General features: G+C 43.2%; 1 protein-coding gene across 2 annotated transcripts in view; it reads left to right on the top strand.

The window, feature by feature from the left end:
* The first annotated feature begins 255 nt into the window (after positions 1–255).
* Positions 256–13607, top strand: part of emc2 (ER membrane protein complex subunit 2) — a 100830-nt gene continuing 87478 nt past the window's right edge. The window contains exons 1-2 of one of the 2 annotated variants that reach the window (XM_080193974.1): positions 256–357; positions 6400–6513. In XM_080193974.1, coding sequence (XP_080050100.1) covers positions 318–357; positions 6400–6513 — 154 coding nt within the window. In that variant the 5' untranslated portion in view covers positions 256–317. Of the gene's footprint in view, positions 389–6399; positions 6514–13607 lie in introns of both variants that reach the window. The other variant, XM_080193975.1, reaches the window with a different exon arrangement.

Below are 13607 nucleotides of genomic sequence, written 5' to 3'. Positions count from 1 at the left end.
ATGTGTATGGTGGCCAGCATGGACACGATGGGCTAAAGGGCCTCTTTTAGTGCTGCAAACTCTCTGACTGGGGGGGGTTTGTTCAGCTGGGAGGGGAATGGAAACCACCTTGCTAGCACACTCTGGCCATTCAGCCCGCTCAGCGATGCGGTTCCACTGGAAGGTCACTCAGTCTCAGCACCAATCCCGAGGCCCGGTCGATTGTCACTCACAACGGGCCCGCCTCCAGGAGCGGCGCATGCGCACAGCCCACGCTCCCATTGGGTCGGCTGTGACCTCTGACGTCAGCAGACTGGTCAGGTGACCGTGGAGGCAAAATGGCGTCAGTGGCTGAGATGTTCGATGTGAGCTGGGAGGGTGAGTGACACACACACTGACAGTGAGTTGGGTGAGTGACACATACTGAGACTCCCACAGAGACAGTGAGCTGGGAGGGTGAGTGACACACAGACATAGAGTGACGCACACACTGACATACTCCCACAGAAACAGTGAGCTAGGAGGGTGAGTGACACACACTGAGAGAGACTCACACTGAGACACACACACACACACACACACAGACAGTGAGCTGGGGGGGAGTGACAGAGAGAGTGACACACAGAGATGTACACATAAAGACACACACAGACAGAGAGAGAGAGAGACATGCACACTGAGACAGGCAAAGAAATCCAGAGGAAGACAGCTGGGAGGGTAAATGACACAGAGAAAGAGACACTGAGATAAAGAGAGTGCCATAAAGAGAGAGAGAGGCACACAGAGAGGGAGACACTGAGCTGGGAGAGTGGGAGAGACACACTGGCATACACACTGAGCTGGGAGGGTGAGTGACATGCTGACGTACACAGTAAAATGGAAAGGGACAACATAGACAGGGAGATAGTAAGCTTGGAAGGTGAGTGACACAGACGCTGAGACAAAGAGAGAGACAGATCCACCTGCCCGCAGCCTGGCCCAAGAGCCCCACACTGCAGGGATGGGGAAGGAAGACAGATATGGAGAGAGGGAGGGGACATGGGAGGCAGAAGAGGGTGAGGGGGGAGATGTGGAGAGTAGGTGGTGTGGAGGGGCATGGGGAATGGGTGAGGCATAGTGAGCAATGAGTGAGGGGAGACATGAGGGTAGAGAGATGTGGGCAGACGGAGTGAGTTGTGGGGGGAAGACTAGAGGGGAGAGAGGCAGGGGCGAGAGGGGAAGAGAGAGACAGACAGACATGCATTCTTTCACCTTCTGTCGGGAAAAAGGTACAAAAGCCTGAGGTCACGTCCCAACCAACTCAAGAACAGCTTCATCCCTGTTGTTGTCAGACTTTTGAATAGATCTACTTTGTATTAAGCTGATTTTTCTCCAGTTGAGGATGACCAGCCATTTGACCTAACCAGTCTGTGCTGAGTTTTATGCTTCATTCAAGTCGATCAAGATACCGGCCTACAAATATTCACCACAGGTGAAGATTGTCAGAGAATATAGCAGAATATTGATAGGCTGGAAAATTGGACGGAAAAATGGCAGTTGGAATTTAATGCAGATAAACGTAAGGTGATGTGTTTTGATAGATCCAATTCAGGTGGGAACTATAAAATAAATGGCAGAACAATCAGGAGATAGACACACAGAGAGATCTGGGAGTACAGATCCTTAAAAGTGACAGCAGCGGTGAAGAAAGCATATGGTATGCTTCCCTTCACTATACAGGGCATCAAGTTAAAAAGTTAGCAAATTCTGTTACAGTTATATAAAACATTGGTTAGGCTATACTTGCAATACTGTGTCCAATTCTGGTCGCCACATTACCAGAAGGACGTGGAGGCTTTGGAGGGAGTTTTACCAAGCTGTGGCCTGGTATGGAAGGTATTAGCTATGAGGAGAGATTGAATAAACTGGGATTGTTCTCCCTGGAAAGATGGAGGCTGAGGGGCGATGTGATAAAATTGAGAGGTATAGATAGGGTGAACAGTTGGAAGCTTTTTCCCAGGGCAGAAATGACAATTACAAGGGAGCACAAGTTCAAGGTAAGGGGGGAAAGGTTTGATGGAGATGTGTGGGGGAAGTTGTTTTTACACAGAGGGTGGTGGGGGCCTGGAATGCATTGCCAGGTGAGGTGGTTGAGGCAGATATATTAGCGACGTTTAAGGGTTATCTGGACAGACACAGGAATAGAGGGATACAGGCAGTTGGTCAAGCTAGGACAGCGTGATCAGTGGGGGCTTGGAGGGCATGTTCTTGTGCTGTACTGTTCTTTGTTGATAGTGCAATCTTGGGAATGGCTGCAGGACACGTAGGTATCTTAGAATAGGATCAGCAAGTAGTTGAGAAAGGGTTTATTGTTTGAGACTCTCAAGGTTGGCTCAAATAAAACAATGTGTTGTACTTAATGATATCGACCCGAAACATTATAAAATACCCCATGGTGCATCACAAATTTCACTCCAAGTCACACTAACAACAATTAGGATTGACGACCAAAAGCTGAATCAAAGAGGTAGGATTTTAAGAACCACCCTAAAGGAGGAGGGTAGAGATGGGAAAAGGTTTATGTAGGGAATTCTTGAGCGTAGGGGCTGGCTAGCTGAAGGGGCAGATGCTCATGATGGACTGAAGTAAACTGAGGCTGCCCAAGAGGCTGGGATTAAAGGGATGAATTGTGGAAGGGATGTTTGGGAAGCACAGGAGGGAAAGTCGGTCTTGCGATGAAACCCAGAAAATTCAACATTGTTCTGTTGCTGAGAGAAGTCCTTTCTGCTTGAACTGCTGTCCTTTTCCAATTCTTTTTAGAGTCATAGAGGTTTAAGCATGGAAACAGGCCCTTAGGTCCAACTTGTCCATGCCGCCCTTTTTTTAAACCCCTAAGCTAGTCCCAATTGCCCATATTTGGTCCATATCTTGCTATACCCATCTTACTCATGTACTGTCTAAATGCTTTTTAAAAAACAAAATTGTACCACCCCTACTACTACCTCTGGCAGCTTGTCCCAGCCACTCACCACCTCCTGTGTGAAACAATTGCTCTTCTGGACCCTTTTGTATCTCTCCTCTCTCACCTCGAACCTATCCCCTCTAGTTTTAGACTCCCCTATCTTTGGGAAAAGATATTGACTATTGAGCTGATCTATGCCCCTCATTATTTAAAAGACCTCCATAAGATCACCACTCAGCCTCCTTCGCTCTGGGGAAAAAAGTTCCAGTCTAGCCAGCCTCTCCTTATAACTCAAACCATCAAGTCCTGGTAGCATCCTAGTAAATCTTTTCTGCAATCTTTCTAGTTTAATATCCTTTCTATAATACGGTGACCAGAACTGTATATAGTATTCCAAATACCAATGTCTTGTACAACAAGACATCCCAATTCAATGTTCTGACTGATGAAACCAAGCGTGCCGAATACCTTCTTCACCACTCTGTCCACCTGTGACTCCACTTTCAAGGAGCTATGAACCTTTACCCCTAGATCTTTGTTCTGTAACTCTCCCCACCGCCCTACCATTAATTAAATCCTGCCCTGGTTTAATCTATCAAAATGCATCATCTCGCATTAATCTAAATTCAACTACATCGGCCATTCATCAGCCCATTGGCCGAATTGATCTCAAGATCCTGTTGCAATGCTAGATAACCTCCTTCACTGTCCACTGTGTCATCTGCAAACTTATTAACCATGCCTCCTATTTTCTCATCCTAATCATTAACATAAGTAACAAATAACAGTGGACCCAGCCCTGATCCCTGAGGCACACTGCGGTCACAGGCTTCCAGTTTGAAAAATAACCCTCTACAACTTCCCTCTGGCTTCTGTCATCAAGCTAATTTTGTATCCATTTAGCTACCTCACCCTGGATCCTGAGAGATTTAACCTACTATGCTTTGTCAAAGGCCTTGCTGAAGTCGATGTAGACAACATCGACTGTACTGCCCTCATCTACCTTCTTGGTTACCCCTTCAAAAGACTATCAGATTTGTGAGACATGATTTTCCACTCAGAAAGCCATGCTGACTGTCCCTAATCAGTCCTTGTGTCTCTAAACGCCTGTAGGTCCTGTCTTTCAAAATACTTGTAACAAATTATCCACTACAAATGTAAGGCTCACCGGCCTGCAGCCCTTTTTAAACAAATGCACAATATTTGCTACTCGCCAATCTTCAGGCACCTCACCTGTGACTATCAATGATTCAAATATTTCTGCTAGGGGACCTGCAATTTCCTCCCTAGCCTCCCACAACACCCTGGGATGCACTTATTCTTGTCCTGGGGATTTATCTACCTTGATGCACTTTTGCACCACCTTCTCTTATGTGTACACTCCTTAAGACATTTCAAATTCCCCAACATCCATGCTTTTCTCAACAGTGAATACCGCTCAGAAATATTCATTTAGGATCTCACCCATCTCTTGTGGATCTGCACATCGATGACCTTGTTGATCCTTAAGAGGCCCTACTCTCATCCTAGTTACTCTTTTGTCCTTTATGTATTTTGATTCTAGTTTTTGTGACTAATCTTTCCCTTATTTTCTTTAAAAGTAACTTTAAAACATTTAACATTACTGTTTCCTTTGTCCTTTCTTGTGATGCTGGTCTCTGTTTTGAAGATGAGAGAAAAGCAGACTGAAGCAAGCCTCACAGGCTGGATTTTGAAAGCTCAATATAAAGATTGATGACAGATAAATCTTGTCTTGCGCTGACCATTTTCATGTGAAACAAGGTGAAGTCCCTGTGGACTCACCGATCATTGGCAGTCTCCAGTCTGGCTGTGCTCGGATCAGTTTGTGCATTCCATGTGCTGGAAGCTATAATCTGCAATGTTCTCGTCGGTGACCTGAGTTATAGCTCAGTTACTCAATCCAACTATTTTTGTCTGAAGATCTCCTACCAAGATTCCATTACTCATAGCTTTTATATTATTGCAAAACGCATTATCATCACAAGTTTTTTTTTGGGTTTGATCATTCCAGAAAGGCTGAGAAAGATTTATGAGGACGCCTATGGATTCTGCTAGAATATGACCTTGAACGTTCTTGCACCAAGCCAAACACTTGCTGGATTGAAGTTTAGGGACTGGGTGCCAGGCAAATGGTTTCTTATAGACCTGGCATAAACCACGCCATCAATCTTACTCTTGCGTTGCGTAAGATAAAGTACATTAAAAAAAATTGTATTTCTATAGTTCTTCTCACAACCTCATTCAAAAGTGCTTTATGGCCAATGAAGTGTTTTTGCAGCTCCTGCTGTTATCCAGCAAAGCACAACAGCCAATCTGTTTTTAGTGATACGAAAACAGAAAATGCTGGAAAATCTCAGCAGGTCTGACAGCATCCGTGGAGAGAGAATAGAGCCAATGCATTGAATCTTCTGATCCTTCATTAGAGCTTTTAGTGATGCTTATTATGGGAAAAATATGACCAGGCATAAGGGAGAATTTCTCAGCTTTTCTGCAGACTGCCACAGAATGTTTAGCATCCACTTGAGAGAATAGACTAAACCTTGGTTTAATATCTCATTTAAAAGACAGCACTTCTGACACTGCAGTGCTCCTTCAATGCTGCACTAGAAATGTCAGCATGGATTATGTGATCAGATCTTTGGAGTGAACACTTTTGAAATTTGTTTTCTGACCTTCTGGGCTGAGAAAGCTGAAAGGGCTGAATGATGGGCACTCCTCCCACCAGCTTTAGGAATCACTCCCTTCACGATCCATGCATAGTGGCAGCAGCATGTACCATCTACAAGATGCACTGCAGCATCTCACAAAGATCCTACAATACCTCCCAGATCCACAAACTCGACCACCTAGAGGTGAAACAAGCGAAGCAGACGCATGGGAACACCATCACCTGCAAGTTCCCAAGTAACATCATCCTGACTTGGAAATATAAACCATTTCTTGATTGTTCCTGGATTGAGAAGGACGCTCACTGCCACCTTCTAAAAGGCGATTAAGGATGGACAGCACATGCCCAACTTAGCTGTGATATCCACACCCCAAGAATGTTCCAGGCTTTTTTATCATATTTTTGCTCTTTACACAGTAATTCAAGTCATGCAACAGTGACCCAGGAACTGCTGTTCTCTTTTGATTGGGAACCCACCCCCTCGTCTGATACTTCAGTGAGAGGAGATGTGACAGGGTTAAGGCCTGTATTTCAATGTCCTTGGCCATGATGCTGTTGTGACTGTGATAGCCATTGCCTTGATATGCAAAATGTCCACTGCAGTTCACTAGAGAAAGGTTAGGAGTGTTCTCAACCTGTCAAATGTAACAGCATTTGAAGCAAATGGTCATTCTCATGTTTCACAAATCTTCACATTTCCAAACATCCTGATTATTGTGGGGTATTTTTTGCACGAATTAAATATTCTTCCTTTGCTATTTACTCAAAAGTCCTTTTTCTGATTTTTCAGACATGCGTGACAAGCTGAGGAAATGGCGAGATGAAAACTACCGGAACAGCGAGCAGATAGTGGAGGTTGGAGAAGAGCTCATAAGTGATTATGCATCAAAACTTGGAGATGACAGTGAGTATGGAATTGCAGGATGGCGGGTAGAAATAGCGCTTCTATCAATGATGGCACTCATTCTGAACTTAACAAGTAAATGACATTGGTACAGAAAAGATTGGTTCTCCTCTAGGTTGATGGTATGCTTGTCGTTTATCTGCTTAGTAACCTGTATTTCATCCCATAAATGTAAAATTCCAGTGGCTAGTTGTTGAGAAAAAGAGCAAACTTCATTCCCACGACGAAACTCCTTTGATCATCATCTGTTTCCCTGTTATCCTCTTCTGAGTAATCAAGAACAATTAGTAAATTGACCAAATAACAAAGTTAAATCAGGGGATGATCTCTTAAACTACTAAAGACAAAATCACAAAGGAAACTTACAACATTTCGAATTAAAATGTGTCTCTGGGATGTCAGTGATACACCCAAGACACCATGGTGCCCGCTGGTTTTCCCATTTATATGTTTTTGGGGAACCAAATGTTTAAATATCAAATTACCCATTCTGAAATGAGAGGATTTAATGGGTGGAGTAGATCCTTAAAGTGACACTAACTAAAAAAAACACAAAATCGCAAAAGAAACTTACACACTTCAAATCAAAATACCACCCTGGGAACCAATGATGCACCCCAGCCCCTGAGATGCTGATCAATCAGCATTGATGTGCTGAGCCTGTTAACCTCGAATTATTAACTTGTCACTTGTTGGCTATTAACTCTTTTCTGTGCTAACAATGAAGTGGCCTGTACTTGACACTGCAAAACTCTGGTTGTGGATCTGTATTGAAAAATCAACTTTTAAAAGATTATATTTCTGCATTTATTGACTGACAATTTTCAAGACACAGTTTTAGCTATGTCACAATTATTTCACAATTATGAAAGGTGTAAATGGAGTAAGTAAGGAGAAATGTGTTACTTCCAGTGACAGAAGGTTCGGTAGAGTTTGACTTGTGCCAAGATGATGATACCCCTATTGAGTATTTTTGTCATGTCAGATGCTCTTTCTGAAGCTTGTTTTTTAAAAGTGTGTATATATCTATCTGCGTTCTTGTTTCATCCCAGAATGTATTACTTATCTAAAATACAAGCAAAAAACTGCAGATGCCAGGAATTGAAAGAAAAAACAAACGTGCTTGAAAAGCTCAGCAGGTCTGGCAGCATCTGTGGAGAGAGAAATAGAGTTAATGCTTTGATTCCAATATGACCACATTTGACCCAGAACGTAAAGTCTGCTTCCCTCTTTGCAGATGCTGCCAGACCTGCTGAATTTTTTCAGCATTTTCTCATTCTTCCCGCTTAGAAAGGACAGCAGAACTAGAGGGCACAGCCTCAAAATAAGAGGGGGGGTGCAGTTTAGATCAGAGTTGAGGAGGAACTTCTTCACTCAAAGGGTGGTGAGTCTCTGGAATTCTCTGCCCATTGAAATGGTGGAGACTAGCTCGCTGAATATATTTCAGTCATGGGTAGGTAGGTTTCTGATAGACAAGGGAATTAAGGGTTATGGGGAGAAAGCGGGAAAGTGGAACTGATCCACTTCAGATCAGCCATGATCTTGTTGAATGGCGGGGCAGGCTCGAAGGGCTAGATGGCCTACTCCTGCTCCTATTTCTTATGTTCTTATGTTCAACAATGTACCCTCAACAACAAGTTGCACCTTTGACATAATAAAATGTTCTGATGTGCGCTGAGCCACCTTAGTGGGATATTCGGACAAATGACCAAAAGTTTGGTCAGAGATAGGTTTAAAGGATTGTCTTCAAGGAGCAGAGAGAGGCGGAGTGGTTGAGGGAATTCCAGAGCTCAGAATCCTGGCAGCTAAAGGCTTTGCCCACAGTGGTGGAATGATTAAATTTGGGTATCTTCAAGAGGCCAGAATTAGAAGAATGCAGAAATCATGGATTGTACAGCTGGAGATGGTTACAGAGATAGGGATGATGCAAGAACAGAGAGTGATTTGAAAACAAGGAAGAGAGCATTCTCCACTGCTGCTGTTGGTTAAAAAATAAAATAACCAAAAGAGAAAACATGGAAAATCTCAGCAGGTCTGGCAGCATCTGGAAGTTGAGAAAAGAGCTGATGTTTTTGTCAAAGGGTCATCAATTTCTAGCCCTTTGTCATATTAGCCATATTGGTAATCTGGAGCCATGGACAACATTAATGGTGTATGTGATGACTTTTTGCTGTATCTGGTGGCTGCTGAGGGAATGAGTGGGCAGTTTCAAATCTATGGTGGAGAGAAATTGATAGTTCAGATGCCTTCTCAAGTTATTGGGTACAATTTGATCAGATAGGATTATTGTTCCTGAAAGTGACATTGGGGCTGGGAGAGGCTGGCGGTTTTGGGTGTCCATCACCGAGGTTTGTGTATCTGTTGAACTGGTGTTTGGTTTAGCGAATAATGTCTGTTGCAGTGGGACAGGTCAGATGGTCTGGCTGGGGCTAAATGTTTGAAAAAAAAGGTGCATTTTTCAGAACTTTCAAGACCACAGGTTGTTCCAAAGTGCTTTGGGAGTGTTGTTACTGTTGGAGGAAACACGGTAACTAATTTGCACATTGCAACTCTCACCAACAGCAATATGATGATGGTCTGATCTCATGTGAGATTCTCTGGCCTCCCCTCAGTGTTTTTCTCAGTGGCAGGAGTTGATGCACTGTTGGCTGGTGGCAGGATCTTCAGTTCCCACTGCTGTCAATGGGAATTCCCACTGAAGCCACCCCACACCACTGATTTGATTTGATTTATTATCACATGTATTAACATACAGTGAAAAGTATTGCTTCTTGTGCACTATACAGACACAGCATGCCGTTCATAGAGAAGGAAATGAGAGAGTGCAGAATGTAGTGTTACAGTTGTAGCTGGCGTGGAGGGAAAGATCAACTTATTGCAAGGTAGATCCATTCAAAAGCCTGACAGCAGCAGGGAAGAAGCTATTCTTGAATCGGTTGGTACGTGATCTCAGACTTTTGTATCTTTTTCCCTATGGAAGAAGGTGGAAGAGAGAATGTCCGGGGTGATTGGGTCCTTAATTATGCTGGCTGTTTTGGCAAGGCAACGGGAAGTATAGACAGAGTCAATGGATGGGAGGCTGGTTTGTGTGAATGATTGGGCTACTTTCATGACCTTTTGTAGTTCCTTGTAGTTTGGACAGAACAGGAGCTATACCAAGCTGTGGTACAACTGGAAAACCCATGGCAGGGGTGCGCCGCTGGCAGGACCAGAGAATCTTGCTGCTGTGAATGGCTGGAGAATTCCTGCCTAAGTGCTTTGTTTTGGCAGTGTTTGTTAAATGGTAAGTATTGGTCAGGACGATGGGGGGAAATGATTGCCATGAGATCCTCTCATGAGAGGGCAGACAGGTTTTTACTCCAAATGGTGTCTATAAATAGAGTAATTGAAGACATACAATGTCTTGCTTTGCTTTTCTTATTACGTGGTTAAAATACAGGCAAATAAAAAAACGTCGGTTAGCTGAAGTCTGAGTTATGAACTCAGAAAAGGGTGCATGTGGAACTTTCATTTCTTTTTAACCTTCAACTAAGACCCACAGGAAATCCTTCGAAGAGGAAATTCCTTCACGTAATTACATTACCTCATCATCTGGAGCTTAATTTCAGGTCTTTTATGGCTGAAATGATTGTTTTCTAATGATTTTCATGTCTATATGAGCAAGCTAAACATCTGGAAGCCAATTTTCTTCTTGGGTCTACAGGATGACAATATTTTATAGCGCCACAATTAAATTAAATGAGGCTGTTGTCTTCTCCCAAGGATTGTGGCATAATTCTTGGTGCTGGAAAGCAGTGTGTGTTAGCCAGCAGAAAGAGAAATGAATCCTTGTAAAGACAGATGCACTCAGTTGCAGGAGATAAAGTTATGCTTTATAGGCATGTACTTTGCAAGGAATTCCAGCTGTGCTCAATATTATGGTAATTCCAAATTTTAAAGCTAAGATTAGTTTGTGTGTTAGCTACTAGACAACCTTTACCGATTCCAGCTAGGAAATAATTACACAAAAATAGCACGTGTTGGCCAAAGAGCCTTTCTTTTGTTTCATGAAGAACTGATCTGATATTTTTACTTGAAGAATCTAACTGGTTTGTATATTCCTGCTTATATGTGCCTTGTGGGATGGCATTATTGTTCATTGTTCTTCTTGTTCATCCACTGAAGGTGTAGGTAACCGTGTTCTTTGTCCAGAGTAAAAGCAGAGATGGCCTAGTGGTGTTATCACTATTAATGCAGCAACTCTGTTCATGTTCTGTGGACGCAGGTTCGAATCCTGCCATGACAGATGGCGGAATTTGAATTCAATAAAAAAAAAATCTGGAATTAAGAATCTACTGATGACCATGAAACCATTATCGATTGTGGTAAAAACCCATCTGGCTCATTAATGTCCTTTAGGGAAGGAAATCTCCTGTCCTTACCCAGCCTGGCCTATATGTGACTCCAGGTACACAGCAATGTGGCTGACTCTCAACCGCCCTCTGAACAAGGGCAACTAGAGATGGGCAATAAATGCTGCCAGTCAGCAACGCCCATGTCCCATGAATGAATAACAAAAAAATGCTGTTGTGACAGTCTCATGGTGGTGTGGATGCTGGGCATGCCAGCTCAGTTGACTATCTCAGTATTTTCTCCTGCCATCTGCTCTTTACACCTCTACAAATCATATGTTGCAAAAGAAGGCAAGCATGGTGCTGCCTGATCAACTCCTGTGGTTAAAATAACATCATACACAATTCCAGCGAAATTACAATGTGGAAACAGGGCATTCACTTCATACACTTTAACAGTTAGAACAATCCACACATTCACAACTGGCTTCATATAAAAGCAAAATACTGCAGATGCTGGAATCTGAAACCAAAGCAGAAAATTCTACAAAACCTCAGCTAGTCTGTTAGCATCTGTGGAGAGAGAACAGAATTAATGTTTTGAGTCTGGATGACTTTTTGTTAAAGCTCTGATGAAGGGTTATCCAGACTCAACATTGGCTGTATTCTCTCTCCACAGATGCTGTGATTTCACATCCTGGTCCTGTGTTTCTGCCCGTCACAAATTTTCCACACCTCTGCATAGTTCCAATTTCTATTTCCTCACTGCGTGTGTGTGTGTGTGCGTGCGTGCATGTGTGTGTGAACACAAGTTTCCATTATTGTTTTTGGTATCCTTCCGGCTCCATAGGGTGATGGAAACACAGCAGAACTCTGAGGATGGGGTCAGTTCAAATGATGCACCGTTGCTGCTGGCTGAAGAGACCAACCCCTGAAAGGCGGGTGCTGCCATCAGTGCCGTGGTGGTTATCAGGTGGCATTGCCAGTTGTTTTTGATGGTGTTGCTTGTTGCCAAGCCATTGTAACTGTGGTTGTCATGGTGGCACACGCTGGCTCAGAGGTGATGCTGTCATTTCCCTCTGTCATTGGCTAGTGTCTCCCATGTATGAAAATTAATGTTAACCTTCATGTCATGCTTGCAAGAATCCTTGAAATGAAGCTTTAGCTGACCCATTGATCCTCTGACTCCACCTACTACTTCAAATAGAACGTGCATCTGCCTTCTATCCTGTGATTGTGCCTGAGTAAGCAAAGTCACCTCTGCTTGATGACTGCCAACGTACTTGGGAGCTTTGCCCTCAAGGCAGAAAGATTGGCTGGAAATTACCAGCATTTTGTCAGTGATGAGCTATCATTCCTGATTTTGAACTAAGTCTTTGCAGAAATAAGACAAGAAATTCTGGAGTCCTGGAATCTCATAATTTCATATACAGCTTCTTTCCTTCATTGCTGCTGAGAATGGAGCTTTGCACGTAGGGGATCAAGACTAAATATTATCTTGAGGTGAAGTCGGGTTCATAGAACATAGAACATTACAGCGCAGAACAGGCCCTTCGGCCCACGATGTTGCGTCGACCAGTTAAAAAAGCAATGACCCTCTAACCTAAATCAATCCCTTTCCATCCATAAACCTATGGAGAGAAGACATTCCAGCAGCTGGAGAAGCAGACGTAAGGAGTGCTGTATGGAAGATTGGGTTGTTGTTTGGTTTGGAGTGAGAGCCTGGGGAATACAGATACATGTTTACATAGTAAGAAGTCTCACAACACCAGGTTGAAGTCCAGCAAGTTTATTTGAAATCACAAGCTTTCTGAGCATTCCTCCTTCATACCCTGCTCCTGATGAAGGAGCAGCACTCTGAACACTTGTGATTTCAAATAAACCTGTTGGACTTTAACCTATTGTTGTGAAACTTCTTATTATGCCCACCCCAGTCCAACACCGGCATCTCCACATCAATGTTTACATCAACATTAATGCAATCCTGCCATTTGTAATGGGATTGTTAATGTGAAACGGCAGTGCCTTAACAGCATTCCGCTACTACATACATACTTATTGTACCACATTTACATAGCACCTTTAATTTATATAGCACCTCTGATGCAGTAAAACTTCCCAAGATGCTTCATATATTAATTAAACAAATTCTTGCTCCAGTGGGTGTTCCAATTTCCTCCCATGGTCCAAAGATACATAGGTTAGGTGGATTAACCATGGTGAATGCGTGAGTTACAGGGATAGGGGAGGGTGGTGGGCCTGGGTAAGATACTCTATCAGAAAGTCAGTGCAGACTCAGTGGGCCAAATGGCTTCCTTCTGCACCACAGGGATTCTATGGTTCTAAATTTTGACACAGAACCACAGAAGGAGATAACAGCACCGGTGGTCAAAAACTTGGTCAGAGGGACAGATTTTAAGGAGTGACATAAAGAAACAGAGTGATTTAGGAGGGAATTCAGAAATTTAGGACCCCAGGCAGCTGAAGGTGTGGTCATCAGAGTTGCTAAGATTAAAATCCAGGATGTGCACATGGCTGGAATTGGGAGAGTTACAGGCTAGAAGAGGCGAAATGGAGAGATTTGAAAATATGGATGAGAAATTTAATGTGTGCTTATGGTAATTGATAAATTACTTGTGTGACATAAAAATTGCTGGGGTTTATATTTAAAAATATAAGACAGCACAAATGCTTTGCAATGTAAACACGATAAATTTTCAGGTAGTTTCTCAAAACTCTAACTGGCGGTCGGTAAGGAATAGT

The sequence above is a fragment of the Carcharhinus amblyrhynchos genome, chromosome 8, assembly GCF_965287045.1.
Source record: "Carcharhinus amblyrhynchos chromosome 8, sCarAmb.v2.hapA, whole genome shotgun sequence".
NCBI lineage: Eukaryota > Metazoa > Chordata > Chondrichthyes > Carcharhiniformes > Carcharhinidae > Carcharhinus > Carcharhinus amblyrhynchos.
The sequence above is the reverse complement of the archived record's forward strand: the minus strand, read 5'-3'. Positions and strand labels throughout refer to the sequence as shown.